Source organism: Nelumbo nucifera, chromosome 2 (genome assembly GCF_055504915.1).
Source record: "Nelumbo nucifera cultivar China Antique chromosome 2, China Antique-T2T, whole genome shotgun sequence".
NCBI lineage: Eukaryota > Viridiplantae > Streptophyta > Magnoliopsida > Proteales > Nelumbonaceae > Nelumbo > Nelumbo nucifera.
Genome location: NC_142650.1, coordinates 103,373,669 through 103,396,553, shown reverse-complemented (window position 1 = coordinate 103,396,553; position 22,885 = coordinate 103,373,669). Strand labels below are relative to the sequence as shown.

Sequence of the window (22,885 nt, the reverse complement as noted above, 5' to 3'; positions counted from 1 at the left end):
GAATTGAACAACTTATTGCTTTGTATTTTAGTGGATAAAATAATTAAATAATAAAATATTAAAGGATATAGTAATCTACCCAATTTCAGCTTCGGTCATCAGAAAAGATTTTTCACTAAATGACAAAGTAATAAACTTTTCAGTTCAGCCATTTCAGCAATTGTCAAACGGCCCCTAAGTCACTTCCATTAACCAGCTAAAATTACTTAAAACTTTTTAAACTTTCGATTGTTTACACGGTAGGTGGCGAGGTTCCATTACTTTGATTGAAACAAATTCACAAGGGTTTTCAGTGTTCTGATTGGTCAAAGTTCTTCCCGTATCATTCCTTCCCAGCATCATAGATATCGCCTATATACTTATCTGAACGTCTTAACTCTGATTTAAAAATACTTTGCGAATTGCATATTTAAATTTTGTCTAGATAAAATTGTAAAGGAAAAAGCCATTTTCTATGAAGAAAAGATTGATTTTTAGAGATTTGATCTTATTTATGCATAAATAGATGCCAAAATTAGATGTTCAAATCCTATATATGATAATTGGTGATATCTATTATACAAAAGTATTTTTGAAACGTAAATAGAATAAAAGAATATTTTGCAATTTAGGGGGAGTTGTTTGTATTTCAACGGGGACAACTAGGGGTGAGCAAAAAAATCGAAAAACCAAACCGATCAAAATCGAACTGAAAAATTGGTTAACCAAACTAGTCAGTTTGGTGTTTTTAAAAAACCGAAGGTACCGGTTGGATTTCGGTTAACCAATATAGAAAACCAGCGGTTAACCGAACCGATCAGTATACATATAATTCTATATATTTTATATATTTATGTATATTATATTTTTTATATATTATAAATTAATAAATATGCATTATATATAAATATATATTTATAATATATGATATGCTATTTATTATTTAAAATATAATGCTTTATATATATTTTTATAATATATATTGTAAAAATTAAAAAACTGAAAAACCGATGGTTAACCGAATCGGTCAACCGGTTAACCGACTAGCTTCGGTTCAGCTTTTATTACCAGTTTTCCAAAAACCGGTAGTACCGATTTGGTTCCAAAAAATGCCCCACGGTTTATTCCTCTTTGTACACCTTAAAGTTTGGTTTTTTTGCGATGCAAATTTATTTGCTTTGGTACAAAAGTATGAGAGTGTATGGCTTCGTTTGGTAAAAGTGCAAATGCAGAATCGAAATGAAAATGAAAACAAAACAAAAATATTTGGTAAGAATGCATTTTGTACTGAAAATGAAAATAAAATTGTTTTTCACCCTTCTAGCATTTGAAATGAGAGAAAAGTTTGCTTTTAGAAGTGAAAAACAAACTTTGCACCAGAAGTTGGTAAAAGTTTGGGTAAATTGCAAATAGATACCCTATACTTTTGGGGTAGTCTCACTAGAGCCTAAACTTTCAAGTCTGCCACTTTAATACCTAAACTTTCAAGTCTGCCATTTTAATACTTAAACTTCCAAAAATATACATTTAAGTTATACTTTGGTTTGGTTTTGCATGTATTTGGTTAGAATGCATTTTGTGTTGAAAATGAAAATAAAATTGTTTTTCACCCTTCTTGCATTTGAAATGAGAGCAAATTTGGCTTCCATAAGTGAAAAACAAACTTTGCACCAAAGTTGGTAAAAGTTTGGGTAAATTGCAAATAGGTACCCTATATTTTTGGGGTAGTCTCACTAGATCCTAAACTTTCAAGTGTGCCACTTCAATACTTAAACTTCCATAAATATACATTTAGGCTGCATTTGGAATCAGTGTAAAATGTGCACTGGACCGTAGAAGTGACCATTGCTTTTTGAAAAATGCGATGGGTGAATAGTGTAAAGTTTTACATCGATAAAATCGATGTGATATTTAGATCGATAATTAATGTAAAACTTTACGTTTGATAGGTTTTACATCGATTATCGACATATAACTCCACTCCATTCAAATGTATGCAAAATTGAACCAAAGTGGAGTTTTATGTCAATCATGATTACACTCTTCTTCCAAACATAGACAAAATCGAAATGGTGTAAAGTTTTACACCCTTCTTGATTACACCGATTCCAAGCACAGCCTTAAGTCCAACTACGTGAATGGTGAAACTAATGATATGATAAGGGGTAAAATTACAAAAATGCCTATGTTTTGATTCTATTTTTTTTACATCTGCAGCAGCAAAGTAACCTCATCCGGTCATCCCAGACTTCCCAGTGTATTCATTAGGAGGTATTCTCGCTTTTGGATTCTTACTTTGCAGCCGCTGATTTGTTTCTGAAGTCCAAAGGTAGAAGAAAGGTGAACAGTGTAAAATGTAGAGAGAGAACGTGGGATTTTCATAATTTCACCTCTCACAAGACAAATTTAATAGTGCAAAACTGCTCTCTTATTTATTTTGTACTATAAACAAACACAGCCCAACCTTTTTTTAGTGCAAAATATGATTTATTTTTGTTTCAACATTTTCCTTATTTTATTAGTAGATAAAACAAAATAAAGGGTAAAAGGCTTAAATATACTTTGAATTTTCATTAATTGACTTAAATATATCCTGAATTTTTCAAGAGATCTTAGACATTCCTTCCAACTCTTTTGCCCTTCATTTCCTTTCTTGATTTCAAAAGAAACCAAACAAAAGACAATATTATGTGTTCACTATTTTATTTTGCTTGCTAAACCAAAAGAGTAAAAACTAGTGATTCATCCCAAAAGACCGAATCTAACAAAGGATATTTAAACATGACAATATAGGGTTCTGTCAAAATACAACTGCTAGTTGGCAAATCAAAGTAAAATAGCAGTAGCTTCTCCTTGGTTATGTAAGAATTTCTTTCGTCTACCTAAGATCCAAGCTTCCCATCCCAAAGCAATTGAACATAAGGCTCGGTTTGGAAGGAATACAAATGCAAATATGTACATACAAAATAAAAGATTTTGCACTCTGCATATTTGCATTTGTACTCCTTCCAAACTGAGCCTAAGGCTACGTTTGGAAATGATGTAAATGGAGTGTAAATCCCGGTTCAGGGTAAATTTGCATTCTGGTTCACTTTTACCCATGTTTGACAACATTATAATTTTGCATTGACAAATGACCGACCATTGCATATTTACATTGATAATAAGATGTAAAAGTACATCAATAACAAAGAAGTAAATTTGCATTCAAGTGGGCTTTTGATAAAAAACATATGTTTTATTGGAATTCGTGTTTGCATCTATTACAGCTAAAAGTTTACTTAGTAAGAAGGTAAATTTGTCAATGTAAAAAACTAACATAACTTTGCAATTTATATGAACCGTTTTACACTCTACATATTTGCATCTTTTCCAAATGCAGCCTAAATGTTGAACCAAAATGCATTGCCTTTGAAACTGTATTAATTAATTTCGTGCACCATAAACCGAAGAAAATTGGGTGCATGAGACATGTGAAACAACAATTAGCAACTAGAAGAAATAATATTAACTCTAACTCAAACACCTCTTTCTTCTGACAATCCAAATATAAAAAATTAGAAGAAAAAAATTTGGTGAACAAATCTAAGTTCGAACCAAAACACAACAAGAAGAAAAAAGATCTAGTGAACAAATCTAAGTTCGGACCAAAATGCACCATGTGACTTCTGTCTTGCCACAAAGTGATGCAAATTGTGGAAATTCTGTTTTGTACTAAGATGCTTCTTCAATGGCCTCATTTTGCATGGATAACGAACTAACAAAGTTATATGGGCTCTCGTCAGGTGTGCTGAAGAAAAACTCATCACCATTACCTTTACCTTGCTTTTTGGAATTGCTTTGCCTTGCATTTTGTTCCTTTGGCCGGGGACTACTCTTGACAACTCTGAGTTGCCTGAGCTGAATGCGAGTCCGGATGACCTGTTCACGTCTACCTACATAATATCACAGCCACACATAGAGAACATCTCATCCTCTTACATGGTATTATGCAGGAGGAGATGTTCCAAATTCATAGGGGTAGTGTATTGTGAGTAGACGTGGACAGAGTTCTTATGGGCAGGTGATCCAGAGTCACTGAAAGCGTGAAATAGGATTATACAATTTTTTATGAGTGCACATGTGACTTTTTATTGATGGAGGGTATGTTTAAGTTGTGGGTTCAGTTTACAAGGTATATTTAAGTCTATTTTAAAACATTATAGTATGTTTAAGTTAATAAATTGAAGGTATGTTTAAGACTTTTACCCTAAAATAAAATCTAAAGCAAAAGTCAAGTGAAACCCGTGACAAGAATGGACCAAAATTTGCATTCTTTTCATTTGCACTCTCATGCACTTGTATTCTACACTAGGAAGGGTCATTGCTTGGTGCAGTGACAAAATATCTGACTGACAAGTGTAACGTGAAGTCGAACACAGGTTCCAAGTTTAAATAGCCACTTTATATAGGAAAATATCCTAAGGGTAGGTCCCTTTCTAATCAAACTTATAGGCTGCAAATAGATCGGATCAAGTTCAGATTCGGATATAATATCAGATTTGATTCAATAAGAAATCAGATGGATCTTTCAAATGTAGATTTGAATTCAATCTATTGACTTTGTCATTTATTTTATTAGAATTCTACTACCCTATGTTGGTCCCAACTATTCCGGTCTTGGGAGGGGTAGATTGGATAAGATCCTAACCTTTGGCTTTTTTTTTTGCACAAATGGCTGGATTCAATTTGATTATGCTAAACGGATATCCAAATTCAACAGAGATATAAGATCAAATTCAAATTCGAATTGGCTTAGATCCAACTCATTTGCAGCCATACCTTCTTAAGACATAAATGTTATTTATAACACATTTTAGGATGGTTCCTATTGAAGCGATGCCAAAGGCAACCATGGCATTATATGGTAAAGAAATGGTAGTTTGGTAAAATTTTTTGTAAGCTTAAAATTTTGGCAATCTTTATCTATAAGTGGGAGGCCAAAAGCCCTCTCACCTCAATGCTCATAGAGCTCTTCTTCCTCTCATTTCTCACACATTGTGGCTATTTATCTTTAAACTAAATCTATACTATATATGTGGATGCCAAGTGGAAGTTTTTTTGGACCAAAATTATCCTCTATTTCATTGTTTGAGAAAGAGTATAAAAGTAATTTTATTATAGTATTAATGCCAGCTTTAATGGCTATTAAAATGTCTATATTTGTCTATTTAGTCAATCTCTAATTGTAAGAGTTTGAAAATATAATTTCAATTATTACTTTCCACCTTATTTAATCTCATCTCATTAAGTCTTATAACTTAAGGTATTAATTCTCATTTTCTCTTATTAAATCCTATATTTAAGTTATTTTTCACTAATAAATGCTACTAATTAGATTCATATCAATATTTTTAACAATATCAAACGCATGTATTTTAACTGGCTAAAAAAAAACCATTCTTTATCAAAGTGGTGGCTAAGCAATTCAACTATTTGAATCAAATTGATCAACCTATGAAGTCATAGTTAGGTAATGGAATTTTTTAAATAAAAATAAATCTAGAAAATTACAAAAATGTAGAAAATTTAAACACATTTATAATATTTTTATTAACCAAATTAAAAAAAATAAGTGTAATAAATAAGAATTATTTTTATTGATAATGAAAATTAAATATATAATTTAGAACTAACCAAAAATGAAATTGTTTTATTGTATGACAGAGATCAATAGTTCAACTTTTGGGTCAAATGTATTAACATTTAATGTCATAAATAGACAATAAACATTAATAAAATATAAAAATACATAAATTTTTCAAAAGAACATTCAGGCACATGTATAATATCATATAATTATCGTATTAAGCAAGAAGTAAGTGTGACATATCAAAATTATTTTTATACACAGAAATACAAAAAAAATTATAGAAAAATTGAGCACATCTATAATTTTATATTTATACTACTATTAAAAATATGAATATGATTATAGAACTTTCTTTTGACTAAAATACTCAAGTTTGAATTTGGTTCATATTCAATTGTGAGATTTAAATTGTAAATTCACCTACTACTTTTTATTTCATTTAATTCTCTCTATTTACATCTTACATTTCTTTGATAAATGAACAAAAAAATATACATAAAAAAGATAAAACATTACAAAAAGAATAATCTAACCAAGTAGGTAGGTTTGTCAATGATACTTGGAACTTCATAACTCGATCCAATTATCACATATTTAGATGATGTGTTTATATAATCAGATCTAAATTTTGCAATTTGTCTCTGATTAATAATAAAAAAACAAAAATACATTTTTATAGAAATATTTGGATACACTATTACTATCATTATCATCATATAGGTGCATGCTCAATATGTGTGTAATATCTCCCTTCTCTATTAAATCTCACATTTCCTTCCTCATAAATTTATATAAATCCCTTTTGACCTCTCCAACAAAAACTACAAAATAAGGGTGTCAATTAGATAGGTTAAGAACCAAACCAAGATCAAACAACACATAGTTTGTTCTGAACCAAAACTGGAATTCGAATATGGTGCATTCATTAATATTGGCTGCAATTAAATTAATATCTCAATCAATTATATTAAAGGTGCTATATAGTCTATTGATTTATGTTTTACAAAGTATATTTTCCCATTTAATAATTCACCATCAAGTAACATGTCCTTTTGTCATTGTTTCATGTCTTTTGCTGCATGGTGCAACTGATACACCATAGATTGTGCCCCAAAACTGATGTCAAAAGCTAAATTTACTAGGCCAAATATAACCAAATTTCTATTCAACTTCAGTAGCTAGTTTCTATGATGCCGGAAAGGTATGATATGGTAAGGCCTTTGAGGCTTTGAGGCTTTGACCAATGACACCTCCATTGAATTTTGGTAAGTTGGTTATCAGTTTTGTAGGTATCATGCCTTTTTCGGTAACATAGACGGATTAATGTTTTGGACGAGAAAGAAATTGAACTAACACAATGGACATGAAACGTGGAGACACGTAAGAGACTAAGAGCAGGTGAGCTGGAGGGATGCTGAGCTGGCAAGGTTAGTTAGCGGTTGAGAACTCAAAACGACTTTCCCGCGAATAGTGTAGACCTCTCTTTTTCCCAATAACGAGAGGAATGGAGAACAATGTACACACCTCTCTTTTCGGTTTTTCCTCCTATCAAACATGAAATTCGCCTTCCTTAATCTCTATCTTACCGATTCCTTCCTTCCTTTCTTCTTCTTCTTCTCCCTTCTCGTCGTGCTGATCCGATCCCAATCTGTCTGGTACTGTACCACCTCCCATTCATCCTCCTCCTTTTTGCTTTTTTTTTTCATTTTTTTTCTGATAAACTTCCAAATTTCTGCTTCCTTTGTAAATGGATCATAAATCAATTCTGTTATTTTGGGCAGTTCGTTGTTGTCCGCATCTTTCATTTCATAAGAAGTTTATGTTTCCTGATTTGCTGGAGTCGCTGCTCTGGTTACAACGTTTTGTTTTGTTTTCGGCTGGTTTAGATTTTGTTTGAACGGTTTAATATCATTTATGATCATGAATGGTTGGAGTTGATAAATTTGATTTTTAATTCATTGACGGCTTTTGACTTACAATGTGATTTTTTCATAGGCTGAATCCTTTCAGATTGGGGGAATTCGTTCAGATTAAATAATTTGGGAGCATTTGCTCGAGATGGGATTTTGAGTTTACTATCCGGGTTTGGTTTTCTCTGAGACTGCAACATGTTGTGCTGCGGAGGTGCTGAAGAGGAGAACTATGGCCCGCCTGCTAATCAGTATACTGCTCCGCCCAGGGGAGGGAATTCATATGGTAAAATATGACTAACCCTTGTATTATGCAGTCTAATATGTACCCTCTTTTCTCATTTGGTAATTAGATATGAACCTATTTTACAAGAAAAGAAAAGAACAAGAATGTTCTTGGTAATAATGATTATTTTCTGAATTCATGGATCTTACATTGTTCTACCCACTAAATCACCATCATGCCGATTGAAGTGGCCAATATGTTGTTAATTCTTTCTTTTGAGCATTTACCTTGTTGGTTCTTCCATGACTTGTCAGGATATTATTCTATTTTGTTAGCATAATCTAATCAGATGGTCCTGTTTTGAGTCTATAACTACTTAGATTTTCTATAAATGGAATTTCTTGGATTGACTATTGCAACTACAATGATGTTGGTGGGCAGATGCAAAATAGAAAGATGTTCTGGGAACCAAGGAAACATCTTTTACAACATATTATGCATTTTCAGTGTCATCAAACATGAACCCATTGAGTAGAAAATGTTAAATGTTTTTGAGGTTAGTTTTTCTTTCCTTTCTTTAATCTAGGGATACTGATGGTAGATGTAATAATTTGCTGTTAGTATGGAATATAAGGGGTTTCACCAGCACTATTACCTTATATGGTTTTATTTGACAACAGTTAGCTTTCTTATCATGTGTGGAGCACAAAGAATGTTGCCTTGATAAACATGGAGCATTGTGTATTAAATTCATTATCACTAGGTTTGAAGCTTTAAGGATAAGTGGGAGAAGAACCTCGTGCAATAATTTCTCTGGTAACAGTCATCTAAATACATATTCAAATGTCATCCAGTGCTTGATGGCATTGCTTGAAAAGCTTTATTCTATGCTTTTGACCTGAACTTTATTTCTGAAGAAAATTTATTGCATTAGATCAACACAATGTTTTATTCTTAATCATTTTCTTTTTATAACTACAATAATTTTTCTTCATTTTGTGTAGAGATTACTACAATATGATGCATTTTGTCCTATTTATTTTAGGAGGTGGTAGTGCAGAACCAAGACCAAGTGCTGTCAGGAGCGGAGCTCCTCAGAAGGTTTTACCCATTGAAACACCAGCCTTATCCCTTGATGAGCTGAACAAATTGACTGGTAACTTTGGAACAAAGGCTTTGATCGGAGAGGGGTCTTATGGTCGGGTATTTCATGCAACCTTAAGTAATGGTCAAGCTGCTGCAATAAAGAAGTTAGATCCCAGTGCTTCACAAGAGCCAGATTCTGATTTTGCAGCTCAGGTGACTTTCAGAGAACATTTCATGAGTGACAAACTGTTTAAGATCTTATCATGGTGTAATTATTTTTTTATGGTTGCTGCAGTTATCAGCTGTTTCACGACTTAAGCATGAACATTTTGTGGAGTTGCTAGGATACTGTTTGGAGGCAAACAATCGAATCTTGGTATACCAGTTTGCAACTAAGGGTTCTTTACATGATGTGTTACATGGTACTCTTTATGAGTTTCCCTTTCCACAGAAACTCTTACTATAGTATCCATGATGTGTTACATGATACTGTTCATGCTTTGGGAACTGAACTGTGGTTAGTCATTTTTTGGCACAGGGAGGAAAGGTGTTCAGGGGGCTGAACCTGGTCCAGTTCTCAGCTGGAACCAACGGGTGAAAATTGCTTATGGTGCAGCTAGAGGTCTTGAATATCTTCATGAAAGGGTTCAGCCTCCAATAGTCCATCGAGATGTCAGATCCAGCAATGTTCTTCTATTTGATGATTTCATGTCCAAAATCGCCGATTTTAATTTGACCAATCAGTCTCCAGACACAGCAGCTCGCCTTCATTCAACTCGAGTCCTGGGAACTTTTGGATATCATGCCCCCGAGTAATTTACTGTTGTCACCTAGCAAGTAGCATCCACTATTCCCCTATCTTTGCACAAGAATGGGTTTTTGAAATTTTCTGATGGATTTAGTAATTCATTTTCTCGATCACCACATCAACTTGCATATTGGTGTACAACAGTAAAAGCTGAAACTGCACACTTTGCAACTTGGTTTCATATAAAAGACAAGTTACAAATAACATATCACATGAAGAAAATAATTGATAATAGGGTAAGAACTATGAGTTAGAAGTGTTCCTAAATCCTATAGAAGCTAGGAAATTGATATAAAAGAGGTTAAATATTGATTCGGTAGATGAGTGTATAACGACCTACAAATTAGAGCTTGAGAAACTAGCAAGTAAATGCTTCCACTTTTAGGCAATCGGAGTGATTTTTTATGTGGTTTTCATCTCAAAATGTGAAAGCTACTATTATTTATTAAGGTTTCTCAAGTCAGCATGCTGATTCAACATTTTCCTTGATGTCTTCTCTTGTTTTTATGTGGTCTCTAATTATGACTTTAAGTGACTTTTCATCTATGATTTATTTGGTTCAGGTATGCAATGACTGGGCAATTAACTCTGAAAAGTGATGTGTACAGTTTCGGGGTTGTTCTTCTAGAGCTTTTAACAGGGAGAAAGCCAGTGGATCACACCATGCCAAAAGGACAACAGAGCCTTGTTACTTGGGTATGTTTTCCAGATACCGTGGTTTCTAGGTACTGTTGCTTCTATTCATGTTTGCAATTTCTAACTGCAGTCTAAAACACTATAGGCAACTCCAAGATTGAGTGAAGACAAAGTTAAGCAGTGTGTGGATCCTAAACTAAATAATGACTACCCGCCAAAAGCAGTTGCTAAGGTCCTTTCTGCCCCCTTTTCTCAATAAGCAGTTTTTTTAAGGTCCTTTACTCAAAATGTGGTTACAGAATTCCGCCTTTCTTTAAATCTATTATAATGTAACTTGGTTCTATTGCAGTCCTCTCTGTTTTCTCTTTAGTTTGAGTGGGTGGCTGATAGAGAAGATATGACTTTAGCTTTAATTTGCTTAGAAATTTACACTTTGCATGTATATTTGAGTTTATCAGATGGCAGCAGTTGCAGCACTTTGTGTTCAGTATGAAGCAGATTTCAGGCCAAATATGACAATTGTTGTCAAGGCTCTTCAACCACTTTTAAACTCAAAACCAGCAGGAGCAGATTCTCAAACGTAACTTTGATTTCTCTTTGTTACTTACACCTTTGCCTGTATTACTGTACTTCAAATCAGTCTGGAGATCTTGTATCAAACAGAATTTTGAGATAGAAAACCAGTTCTGGTTCAATATCTGTAAATTTTCACACTGACTTATTCATTCACTTTTAGGAACTTAATTCTCCCTTGTGATTCTATAAATGGCTTTTCTGGATGATGGGCCATATAATGCTGTACTTCCTCATTTGTACAAAAAGAATATCTATGTTTCAACTTCTTTTACTTAATACAACTTCGCAGATGTGCCATTACCCAATGACATCCATCATCTGATCAGGCTATCCTAACCAACTGATCTACCGGTTTAAAATTTTGGAAGGAAGCGGTCCGCTTTGATTATTTATAGAGAAAACCCAGACATTTTTCTGCAGTGGCATATCTAATCATCATATTCATATAAGCCTTCCCTAAGGGATTGACCTTTTTTACTCAATTCTTACACAAAGCATCCCAATTTCTCATCAAAGTTAATGCTCAGACTTTTTCCGCCATGGAAGAAACATCCAAGTTCACTTTGTTCGATGGAGCATTAAGGTAGAGCCAATTTTACTCTGATGGTTTTTTGTCATGCCATGGTTTTGATGATTATAGTTTACACAGAACATGAGAAGTTATAGGAGTCATATGTTTGAGAAACAAAAAGATATTACTTCAGTTCTAGTCTTCCAAAAATTTGAATAAAAATGGTAACCAAGGTGAATGCATCTCTAGTGATAGGAGATAATATGAAATGGTGTGGAAAAAATGACCTAAAAAACTTGAATACATCCTTACAATAGAGCTATCTGGAGGAATATTGTAGTAGTTGATGAATACTTTTAATTCATAAATAGGGAGACCTCATATTGCTAGGTAGGTAAATAATGCTGGCTTACAATGACATTTCAGAAGCTTCCTTCTACTATGGACTATTTATCTGTACTCTGCAGGACCACTATTAACTAAACAGTGTCCACTATTTGTCTGTAGGGCCATTAATTATCTGCAGGGCCACTATTGACTAAATATCATTGACTGTGAACCTATAATATCCAAGTTCTTTTTTTTTTTTTTTCAATTTGGACTTCTCAACCATTCCTCATTTACAGGGAGAGCCAGGGGGTGGGGACAAAGCAGAGTGCATGTGAGGTCCATTAACCTTACCACGAAGAGCCTACAGTTGTATGGGTTTGATCCTATGCCTCCTTTCTAGGAGGGGTGTTGATTGACCATCTCAACCACTGGGTCATCAGCATAGTTCAATAGTTTCAAGCACAACTGTACAACTACAAACGAAGGCATTTAGCTAGTTTGCTGGTAAAGTCTCTGGTTAGTTGTCTTTGACAACAGGGTTGGTTTTGATTTTGAAAACAGAAACAATTGCCACATCAGCAAAACTACATTGCTTTTGCTGATATGCAGTTGTTTTTATTTTCAACAACAAAAGCAACCATGTTGTCAAACACCCCTAGTGATTGAACGAAAAAACTTATTTCTTCGTTTCTAAGGAGGTTGTGGGCTTATTAATGGCTATGGCTGAAGCTGAGTTGAGTAGATTACTGCTGTTGAACATTTTATTATTTATTTCAATTATTCTTATCATTTAATACTTTATTATTTAATTATTATTTTATACACTAAAAGACAAAACAATAAATAATCCAGTTCAACAACTTAAACCGTCAACAAATAGCTCCTTATAAAAGAATCTATATACTTAAAACCCATTTGTCCACATCAGATTCCTCGTATTGTTTCTCAATCCATGTAAAATTTTGTGGTTTTTTTTTAATTTAAAAAATAAGAATTAAAAGTGGGCCTATTTAAGCTCACCTGCAACCAATTCAATCAAGAAATTGGATTTAACATGGGCATCTTCTTAACCTCACCATGTACACGGGTCTCTTCTAGTATATTAATAAAAGGTGGTGGTGAACAATTGACACATGAGCCTCATGGTCATGGGATGAGGGGATTCAATTGGGTGGTCTCAATCAGACAATCCACATTTTGCAAGTTCTTTAGGATTATGTCCTTTTTTTTTGTTTTGTTTTAATAAAAACTAGCAAATGTGCATATGTTTTGCACACGGAAAATGTAGGTGATGATGATAATAATAGTAATAACGTGTCCAATTTTTTTTAATAATCCATTATATTTATGTGTATAAAAATAATTCTTATTTATCACATTTTTTGTTTAATATGATGGATATAGAATGTGTCCAAATGTTTTTTTTTGTCAAATTTATGTATCTTTTCAATTTTTTGTATTTTTATCTTTTTTTTATTTTATTATTTAATTACAACATCAAAGGTTGAAACATATGACCCTAAGTTGAACAGGTGGCCTACCACTAAACATGAAACAATTTCATTTTTTGGTTAGTTTTAAATTGTGTATTCATTTTCAAAACCTATCACACTTATTTTTTTTTTAATGTGATAAATATCAAATATCATAGATGTGCCTAATTTTCTACAATTTTTTTGTATTTATTACTATTTTTAAGTTTTTATTTGACCTAGATGGTTGAATTGCTTACCTGCCACCTAGATAGAAAGAACAATTTCAGTTTTGGGTCGGCTTTAAAAACATGAGTTTCATATTATAAAAAAATATTAAATAATAATTTATCTTAAAAGATAACAAAATTTCTTAGTGAGAAAGAATTACTTAAATATAAAATTTAATGAGAAAGAATAGAAATTAATATCTTACACACAAGATTTAATGAGAGGGAATTAAATGAGACGAAAAACAGTAATACAAATTACATTTCCACTCCTCACAATTAAAAAGAGACTAACTTAAAAAAATAAGGATATTTTAATCCAGAAAAAAAAAATCGACACCCTCTTTCATACTCTTTAACTGCGATATCAATTGAGTTGAAATTTTGTCAAAGCCCAACATAATCGAAATTCTTCAAAATGGGGAAACTCGACTAGCAGGTAGCAGCACAAAAGTTGGGTGAAGAGTTAAGTGGTTCAGGTGGATGAGTCTCTTAACCTGATCAAACCATTAAAAACTGGGGGCCCAATCCAATTAGGAGACACCGGTGATGCTTTAATGGCTTAGGAAAAACGGTCGTTTAGGGTGCAACTTCAGTACCCGATTTGTAGATTTTCCATTGCAGTGGGCTGTCGGTATGGGCCTGTAGAGGGCCTTTTCCAAATTCAACAAATGTTCGATACTTCAATCCATTCCATTCTCAAACATTAAAAATGTACATTGGTGGTTGATTTGACACAGGATGCCCCCCAAACTCAGATCACTGTCCAGTGGCTGTCTATCAGAGAGAGAATGAAGAGAATGGAAGATGAGGCTGATTTAGAGACTCCATTGATGGAAGGGTCAAATCCAGAGAACAGGTGGACGGTGAGTCACCTGAACTCGGTGGCGACTGCGCTGAGATGCGACTTCTTTGATAAATTGCCGGACAAGGTGAAATGCGGCGTGGATCCTGAGGATCCTGCTCACGTTGATCTCTCTGCAATTAAAGGATTGATCCGAGGTGAGATCTCAGAACTTATCTCTCTGTCTCTGTCACGGTGTCACTATATCTGCTTGTTTTAACTTTTGTATGCGTTAACTACCTGTTGCGATAACGACGCATCCGAGAGAAAGAGTAAAAGAGAAGAAAAGCTCAGACTCCAAAACATAAATCTCAATCTTTTTTTCAGTTTACTCTCTCTCTCTCTCTTCTGTGCATTGAGCTACTAGAAACAAAGAAAACACATTTCCAACAAAGGAAGCTCGGCAGCTGCTGATACCCTGCTGCACAAAAGTTTGAAATTTACTTCGTTGTTTCCTCATTCCAGGCTTTTCTTGTTGCAAGTTCCAAAACCAACCGTATTGTGTGTTTTTCCAAAACTAAAACCAACAATGTGTTATTGAATTTCTGGTTAAAGAATATGTTTTCCTCTCGGTTAATTAGCATCATGTTCCTGGGATTATTTAAATTCTACGTCATTATTTTGATGGTTTAAAAAATAATGATATGGGAAAGACATGGTATCAAAAAAAATTTGTGACCACCAATCGGGTAAAAAATTCATGGGTAGGTTTTGACTAGTCAAAACTCTTCTGGTACCATGTCCTTTTGGGCATTATAGATTTTCGCTGATTTAGCAATTTCAAAAAACAAACAAAAAACAAAAACAATATTGTGATTGAAATTTGTCCAAAGAAGTAGAGCAAGCTAAAAGGTCATAATTTTGCATCTTGAGCTGCTCTTATAAGGCAGGAGTGTATTTCATGAGGCAATTTTCTTTCTTTCTTCCTTTTTTTTTTTAGCCTAGATATATTGCAATTAGTTGCATCCCGAGGACAATTTTGTCCATCAATTCAGTAGGGAGTACCAGAGTAGTATAATCTCGAATTTTTCTAATCTATAGGATTGTCAATGGGTCAGGGCAGACCTAATAGATCTGAAACTAGGGCTGTTCATAACATGACCCAAACCGACCAACCCGGTCTGGTCCAATTCAAGTTGGCCGGTTTTTCTTTAGCATCGGTCGATTTCGGGTTACAAAAAAACATAAACCAATGGTTCAGTTTGGTTTTGGTTTTCACAAATGAAAACTGAAATCGAACCGATTTAGATATATATATATATATATTTCATCTTTATTTCGGAAATATATATATTATATATAAAATTTCTGATATATAAAACTTCAACTTTAATCCATCAAATCATTTTTAATTTCCAGGCATCCAGCCTTCACTTCTTAGACTTGAATCCTTTACCGTTCACACCGAAAGAATCATTCACAAAACCGACCCAAACCAACTCAAACCGATTAAGTCGGTTTTACTTAGTATTGGATCGGTTTCAGTTTCATTTCTAGGTAAACTAACAATATCGGGTCAGTTGAAAAAACATCAATAAACCGATCCAACCCAACCCATGAACAACTCTATCTAAAACAAACCAATCAAGTATATTACATAAATACCTTTACATAATACTTGTTTTCTCTTTCACAATAATAAAAAAACTATTTCTTCCATTGATATACTTGTAATATTATCATATTATGTCCAAGTGAGTAGAAATCTAGTAAGCACATTCTTGTAACCTTACTGGTAACCATTCCATGAATATTCCAACAGCTGTCTTAAAAATTTGTTTTGAATCAATTCAAGTGTTGGTTGGGGGTATTCATGAGAGGTGTCAATTTTTTTATAAGACAAAAATTTTATTTTTCCGCCATAATTGAACACATTAAACATCGTTTTATTTATTAATAACTAATTTAAAGGTACATATTATATTAATGTATAATTAAATAATATAAATATAAAATTAACATTATATAATCAAATTTAATTTTATGATTTATATAAATAAATATGGACTTTATATTATGATAATATAAGTAATTGATTTTTTACACAAAATTAAGCATAATTTACATATAGTGATATAATTTGTATCATTTTCTCATATACCTTGGGAGCTGTAACTAGTTATCATAAATAGAACACCATGCACGAGTAAATTCTTCGAGGGCTACAAATCAAGGGATGGTTGAATGCCATAAGATAGGCAGATAGAAGTGGAGCAGTTGCAATTAATTGAGTAGTGATAAAATCAAATTGAATGCATCTACCACAAAAGGCCATCATCCAAACTTTGAGTTGTCCCGTCCTGTCCTGTGCTGTCTCCCGTACCTCTTCAGTCTCCACATGGCCATGGGGCACTTCACTGTCGCATCAGTGTCTCTACAGAGACATTTGTGATCATCAGAGACCAATCAGTGGCTCCATAATTCACTAATTTGCACGGCCGAGTCGGATTTAATGCCACCCAACGCTCGTGAAGAAACAGAGGTGTCAGTGACGAGTCCGAATCTCCTGCCCACGACAACCCTACCCACGTTTATTGCAGTCACCCATGGAGAACAATTCACTGGGGGTAGTGTCTTGTGGATAGGGGCAGAGTTCGCAGAGTTCTCGTGAGCAGATTTCACCTATACATGTAAAGCCAGCTTTACTTTTCACACATGGAATTAAGGCTCTCTTTGAATTGAATGGTATTTGAAAATCCGATTTAGGGGTGTTAATGGTATTTGAAAAGAGTATAATTTAGGGGTGTTAATGGTATTTGAAAATTGGATTTTAAATTTAATATTCGATATAATTGAATTGAATTTGGATAATTTGAATATCTAATCGGTCAAATTTGGATATTCTATTTTTATCGAATAGTTAATCGGATTTGAATTCAGACATGACCTTATTCGATTAGATAAATATCCGAATTCGACCAATTATTTAATTCTTATATATAATATATAAATATTTTATATAATTTATATATAATAATTAAGTTATATAAATAATTTATATATTTATATACTTTATATTAATAAAATATTTATTTTATATATTTATTAATTATCTAAAATAATTAATTAATCAAATTCGAATCAAATCGAATATTCAAATATTTAGTCGAATTCAAATTTGGATATTAATTTTCAATATCCATCGGATATTGAATCAAATTCGGATATCGGATTTTTTAGTTTGATTCAAATTCGGATATTGCCTGATCCGATTTGAATTCGATCCATTTACACCCCTAATTACATGTAGAGTGCAAAATCTTGTATTTTGTATTTTTTTATATATTTATACTGTACATATTTGTATTTATACTCCTTCTAAAATGAGTCTTAGTAGTTCAGTTTGTGTTGTTCCATTTTTCATTTGGTTGTGTTTAGTTGCAATGCAAATAAATTTGCACTAATGCAAAATCATGGCAATGCAAATTATTTGAGTGTAAATTCTAACCTATTTTTGTTTTAAATTTTAGCTTATTTTGTTTGATTGCAGTACAAATAAAGTAAATTAAGACATGAAGTAGAATAAAATAAAATTCAAAACAAAATTAAACAAGAATTTGTATTTTTTTTCATTTGCATTCTAATGCATTTATACTAATGCAAATTAAATTGAACTGCAACCAAACACAGCCTAAGCGTCTAGACCCATTTGTTCAAATTCCTGGAAATTACCATTTCCCAATTCTTTTGACATAAGATCCATGTACACAACATCTACATGTGATATAAAGAGATGATATTTTTAGAAACACTTAACACACGGTGTCATTCAGCCCTTGTTCGTTTTTCGGTAAATTATTTATCCAAGTAAATACATTTATCTGGGTCCCAGGAAAGACTTACTTACCCATGTTCTTTTATTTCCCATGTAAATAAGGCAATGGCCATTTTAGCTATAAAAATCTATTAATAAATGAGATATTTTTGTCCCATTCAAGTGTTGGCAACTTTTCTCCTAGATGGGAAAGTTATTTACCCACCTAGGAAAATAAACTTTCCCTAGCCCTAACATGAATTTGATAAAAAGAACATGGGTTTCTTGGTCAATGGGAATCACAATCCCATTAACCAGCTTTCCCCCCTTTCAAAATTCAAAAAAAGAACGCCCCCTTAGAGTGTCCATGTACTTCAATCTTATATCTTTTTAAAGGAAAAATCTATGATGTGGAAAAGATATGGTATGGGAAGAGTTTTGACCAATCAAAACCCACCCATGAATTTTGATAAATAACACCTGATTGGCTACCAATCTATGATTCCAGTTGACTGTTCAGAAGTTTTTTAGATATCGTATATTTTCCGTATCGTATACCCCTCTTTAAAATTACTGTTTTTCTTGCTAGAAAACTAGAAATTGCATTTTTAATGAATTGGGTGGATGCTTGCCTGTTTTTCATATATTTTCAGTGAAACTTGAATACCTGGGTGAGGAAAATGAGGCTCATTTGAAAATTAAACTGACTAAAACCCATTAAGTGTACAATATATTAACTACTGAGATGCTATTGGAAATATAATTCATGGTCTCCTTCTAGTTTTATTTATTTATTTATTTAACCAATGTTTAGAAAACCGGTTGATCAGATCGGTTGAGGCCTTGGCAAGTTATGCCCCAAAACTGAAATGCGTTAAAAATCGACCAAAACCATTGACCTGACTGGTCCAATTAGATAATTGGTGAACCGGTTTTAGTTTAAAAAATTAACTATTTTTTTTTATTTTTTAAATGTAACTGCAAATTTTTGAAGGTCATCCATAACTTTGCATTCAATTGTTCGAGTAGGATGATTTTTTTTTTTTTGACTTTGGGCGACTTTATGTGATGACAGTCTGGCCTTTGTCTGCTATTTTTGCCAAAATAACTTTTTTTGGCCTTAAATCCTAATTTTTTATATGTAAAATTAAAACTACAATAAAATAATATATGTTATAGCAGAACGTGATTATATATTTTGTGCATATCTGCATTATAGTGATGTATATGTTATATAACTATGCATATTGCATATTAACATTTATATTAATATATATTATTTCATAACAATTTGACCTCCATTTTGAACTTGATTGAACCTCTCCCTTTTTCGAGTCAATGCCTAATCTGAATCTCTAGATATTGGTTATAACTCCTTCAAAAAACACTCTCTTTGCCTTTTCATTTAATTGATTTTTATAATGTACCCTTTTTTCCAAAGCTATGTTTCCTGGTTTCAAGAAAAGGGATGTTTTGCAAAATAATATGCTACAATTAAAAAAAAATAGCTTAATAGGTCCCCATTTCTTTGCCAGTGTGGCATTTCTATCAGATTTTCGAATTAAATTGGTTAAAAAATAGGGTTTGTTTAAAAATCGAATCCTATATGTGTATTATTTATTTATTTATCTATTTATTTATTTAATATCACATTTTTGTAATTTGTTTTTTATATTAATTGTGTTTCTTATAAAAAAGACATGTATATATATGATAAAAATAATTAAAAAAATGCTTATATTTTTTAATAAGTTGTTAAATTTTACAAACCTATGGGCAGTTAAATCGGATGTAATCAGATTTGAATATTTGATATCCTTAACTACCCCGATTTGCCAATCTGTTTGCATCCCTACGGAAACAAAGAAGATGGATTGAACCCAATAGCCAATTGGCCAACTTGAATGATTTCTATGGTGTGTATCCTAAGAATTCTCATGTTACTACAAAATCATTTTGATTTCAGTGATCCTCAGGAGTCATAAAAAAGTGGGTGATTTCAGTGACTATGTGTGCACAAACATTTTCAATGTTGATAAAAGAAGGAATTCCTTAAGCTATACGAGCAATGTGCAATGCTTCCTTTTTTTGACACTTACTTGGATGACCCATCTATTAATTGATGAGGGGCACATGGTTGATGGTAAGGGTGTCAATCGACCGGTTTTGGATTGGACCCCATCCAGTCCAAAATCAATTTGGATGGATTTGATGGACCAATAAGACGTATTGGATTGGACCAATCTGGTCCAAATTATTTGTTAGATTGGATTGGACCTGGTCAGTTCGTAACAAATTAATATTGGATTGGGTTGGATTAAGCCAATATCTGGTTCATTGATATAAGATAAGAATATATGTGTCAATGGACTGGGTTTGGGTTGAAACCAATCTAAATCAAAATGAATTTGAACAGATTGGATGGTCCAGACATTGAATCAGACTGGTCCAAATTGGTCCAAAACATTCATTGGATTGGATTGTACTTGGTCCATTTATAATGGACTCACATTGGACTGGATCGGTTTGGACCAAATCCAGCCTAATTGACACCCCTAGTTGATGAGGGCTTGTTGGTCACATCACACGGGGAGATAACTCACCATCTACTTCAACCCAATCTAATTAAAAAGTGACATGTAATTTAGTCCACAATAACATTTAAGAACAATGTTGTTATGGTTACCTAGGGGTGGATTCGAGCAAGCCGAGCTGAATAGTACGAGGCTCGAGTAAAAAACTCATAAGCTCGAGTCAAAAATTTGTTCAATAGCTTACTCATAAGCTCAAGCTCGGCTTGGCTCGAGCTCGATTTCAAAAAAAAAATTTATAAAAAGTTATATATAAAAATATTTTTTATTTGATATTTAAAAAAATTAAGAATTATAATATTTTTATTATATATATTATTTTCTATAATTTTATTTTATATAGCCGAGCTCTATTAGGCTCGACTTTGACTCGTTTGTTAATCAAGCCTGTAAATTGGGCTTGAACTCGGCTCGAATCTCGATCAAAACCGAACTAAGCCAAGCTCAAACAGCTCATAAATAGCTCGACTCATAGCCACTCCTATGGTTACCCATGCAACCATTCCATTTGCACAAGAACTCTCAACCCTTAGAAAAACTTGAGACTAGAGCTTGGTATTAATTTAATACATAGGAAGGGTTTGGGTTTTATTAGATTGTTGAAATACGATTCTTATTCTAGTAAATTACAGTCACATCACATGGTCCACTTTGTATGCAATCATACTTAATTGTTATTTCCATGAAGTCTTTCTTCACCCATGATGCATTTTTGTAAAAGGACTGGTAGCCACAAAAGTCTATTAGAAAAAGGAAAATAGAAGAAAAAAAATAGAAAAACCTTCTTTCTTTGTGGAATGCTGATTGGGAGCATATTTGTGGACGAAAATGGTGAGAGACTGGGATGCAAGAAAATAACTAGACAAGGTAGGAATTAGGATATGTCTTTTCATGGGTCATAGAGGAATACAAAGGGATACATAAACAATTCTTTGGTAGATGCTTTCTGCTTTGAAAGAAATAAAGAGAGAATCACATATGTAAAATGATGGGATTCTTCTCCAAAATAAATGGATGGATTTTTTTTTATTCAGGCCGAAATATTTGAATCATTTACAATTTTTTTAATCATGAAAAGATTATTTCCAGGCCTTTTACATAAAAAACAACTTAAAAGGTCTGGAAAACATAAATTGCATTGGAAATAATAGCTGAAATATGTCAATATGAAAAATTTTACTTTCATTTTACACAGAAACAAACAAAGCCTAAATTATTGCAGACTATAAAGGAATGCTAACTGGTAAATGATATGAACTTATGCTCAAGGGGTATTACTATTTTTTTCATGGGATGTCTCTACAATTATACTAAATTTTAAAAATAATTTATAGATCATCATCCATGCCTTGTTTCAACCAAAATTTAAAGTATCAATATAATACACCTCATATCGAATGTATCATACCGTATGGCAAGATTTATGATACACCTATTTAAAAGTGTTTTCATAAAAACATGCATAATTTAAATTATCGATACTTTTAAGCCATAATCCCAATTATATGAATTGATTACATAAATCCTATTTTTATCAATCCGTTCTATTTAAGATTGTATACTATCAAATTATTGGTGTTTAATCAGTTCTTATTACTTATACACATATCCATTTTTTATCTACCCTAAATAATCAATCAATAACAAACACCTACCCTAAAATTCTAAATTATTTTACGCTTGTCAAATCATATGATAATCACATGGAACGTGGTTAGATGATATATTACTCGAGTCCTGAATTGACGAAGTTGATTCTTGGGGTGGGTATTTGGCTGTCTCAATTTAAAAAAAAAAAATTGCCACTATCTTAAATCCAACTATTGTATCTATTATTTTATATTTTTATCAAAAAAATTATTTTATTTTATTTTATTTTTTTAGTTCTACAAATCCTTATAACTTGAAAATTCGTTTATCCACAATACACTACCCCTGAATTGGAAAAGAAGATGAGATTTTTTTCATATGTGGCTGCTATGTTACGTGGATAGATATGGGCAAAACTTGTGTGGGCAGGAGATTCGGACTCCTAGAAGCATCCATTGTCAAATTTTTTACGCTGGGTCAATTCGTACTGTACGGCATGCAGTGCCTGTCCTGATCTGATACATATTGTCGTTGGCTGTTTTCGTTCGACAGTTTACGCTGTCAATAAGGCTCTCTCCAGCCGCGCTAAACCCACGATGAATCCAACTCTAACTTTTGCTGTAGCGCACGACTAAATCAGAAAATCATGGTATCAAATTTACTGTAATGGCCCCACCAAAAAGTCATTTCATCCGATTCGAGTCATGGCA

The 22,885-nt window shown here is 32.8% G+C and overlaps 2 protein-coding genes across 3 annotated transcripts in view; both read left to right on the top strand.

Annotated features, from left to right (window-relative positions):
* Positions 1–7,094: 7,094 nt before the first annotated feature.
* Positions 7,095–11,126, top strand: LOC104587453 (protein CYTOSOLIC ABA RECEPTOR KINASE 4). 2 transcript variants are annotated; one of them, XM_088899257.1, is made up of 9 exons: positions 7,654–7,807; positions 8,189–8,303; positions 8,428–8,563; positions 8,793–9,046; positions 9,129–9,255; positions 9,372–9,645; positions 10,205–10,337; positions 10,423–10,509; positions 10,736–11,126. In XM_088899257.1, the coding sequence occupies exons 2-9, from the start codon at positions 8,286–8,288 to the stop codon at positions 10,859–10,861; spliced, it is 1,155 nt and encodes a 384-aa protein (XP_088755383.1). In that variant the 5' UTR covers positions 7,654–7,807; positions 8,189–8,285; the 3' UTR covers positions 10,862–11,126. The 2 variants fall into 2 exon arrangements, with proteins under 2 accessions (XP_010243367.1, XP_088755383.1); XM_010245065.3 differs by lacking the exons at positions 8,189–8,303; positions 8,428–8,563 and adding an exon at positions 7,095–7,266 and having other exon boundaries at positions 7,607–7,807.
* Positions 11,127–14,137: 3,011 nt separating this feature from the next.
* Positions 14,138–22,885, top strand: part of LOC104587455 (Cation efflux family protein) — a 28,626-nt gene continuing 19,878 nt past the window's right edge. Inside the window, exon 1 of the mRNA XM_010245070.3 lies at positions 14,138–14,398. Coding sequence (XP_010243372.1) covers positions 14,188–14,398 — 211 coding nt within the window. The 5' untranslated portion in view covers positions 14,138–14,187. The remainder of the gene's footprint in view (positions 14,399–22,885) is intronic.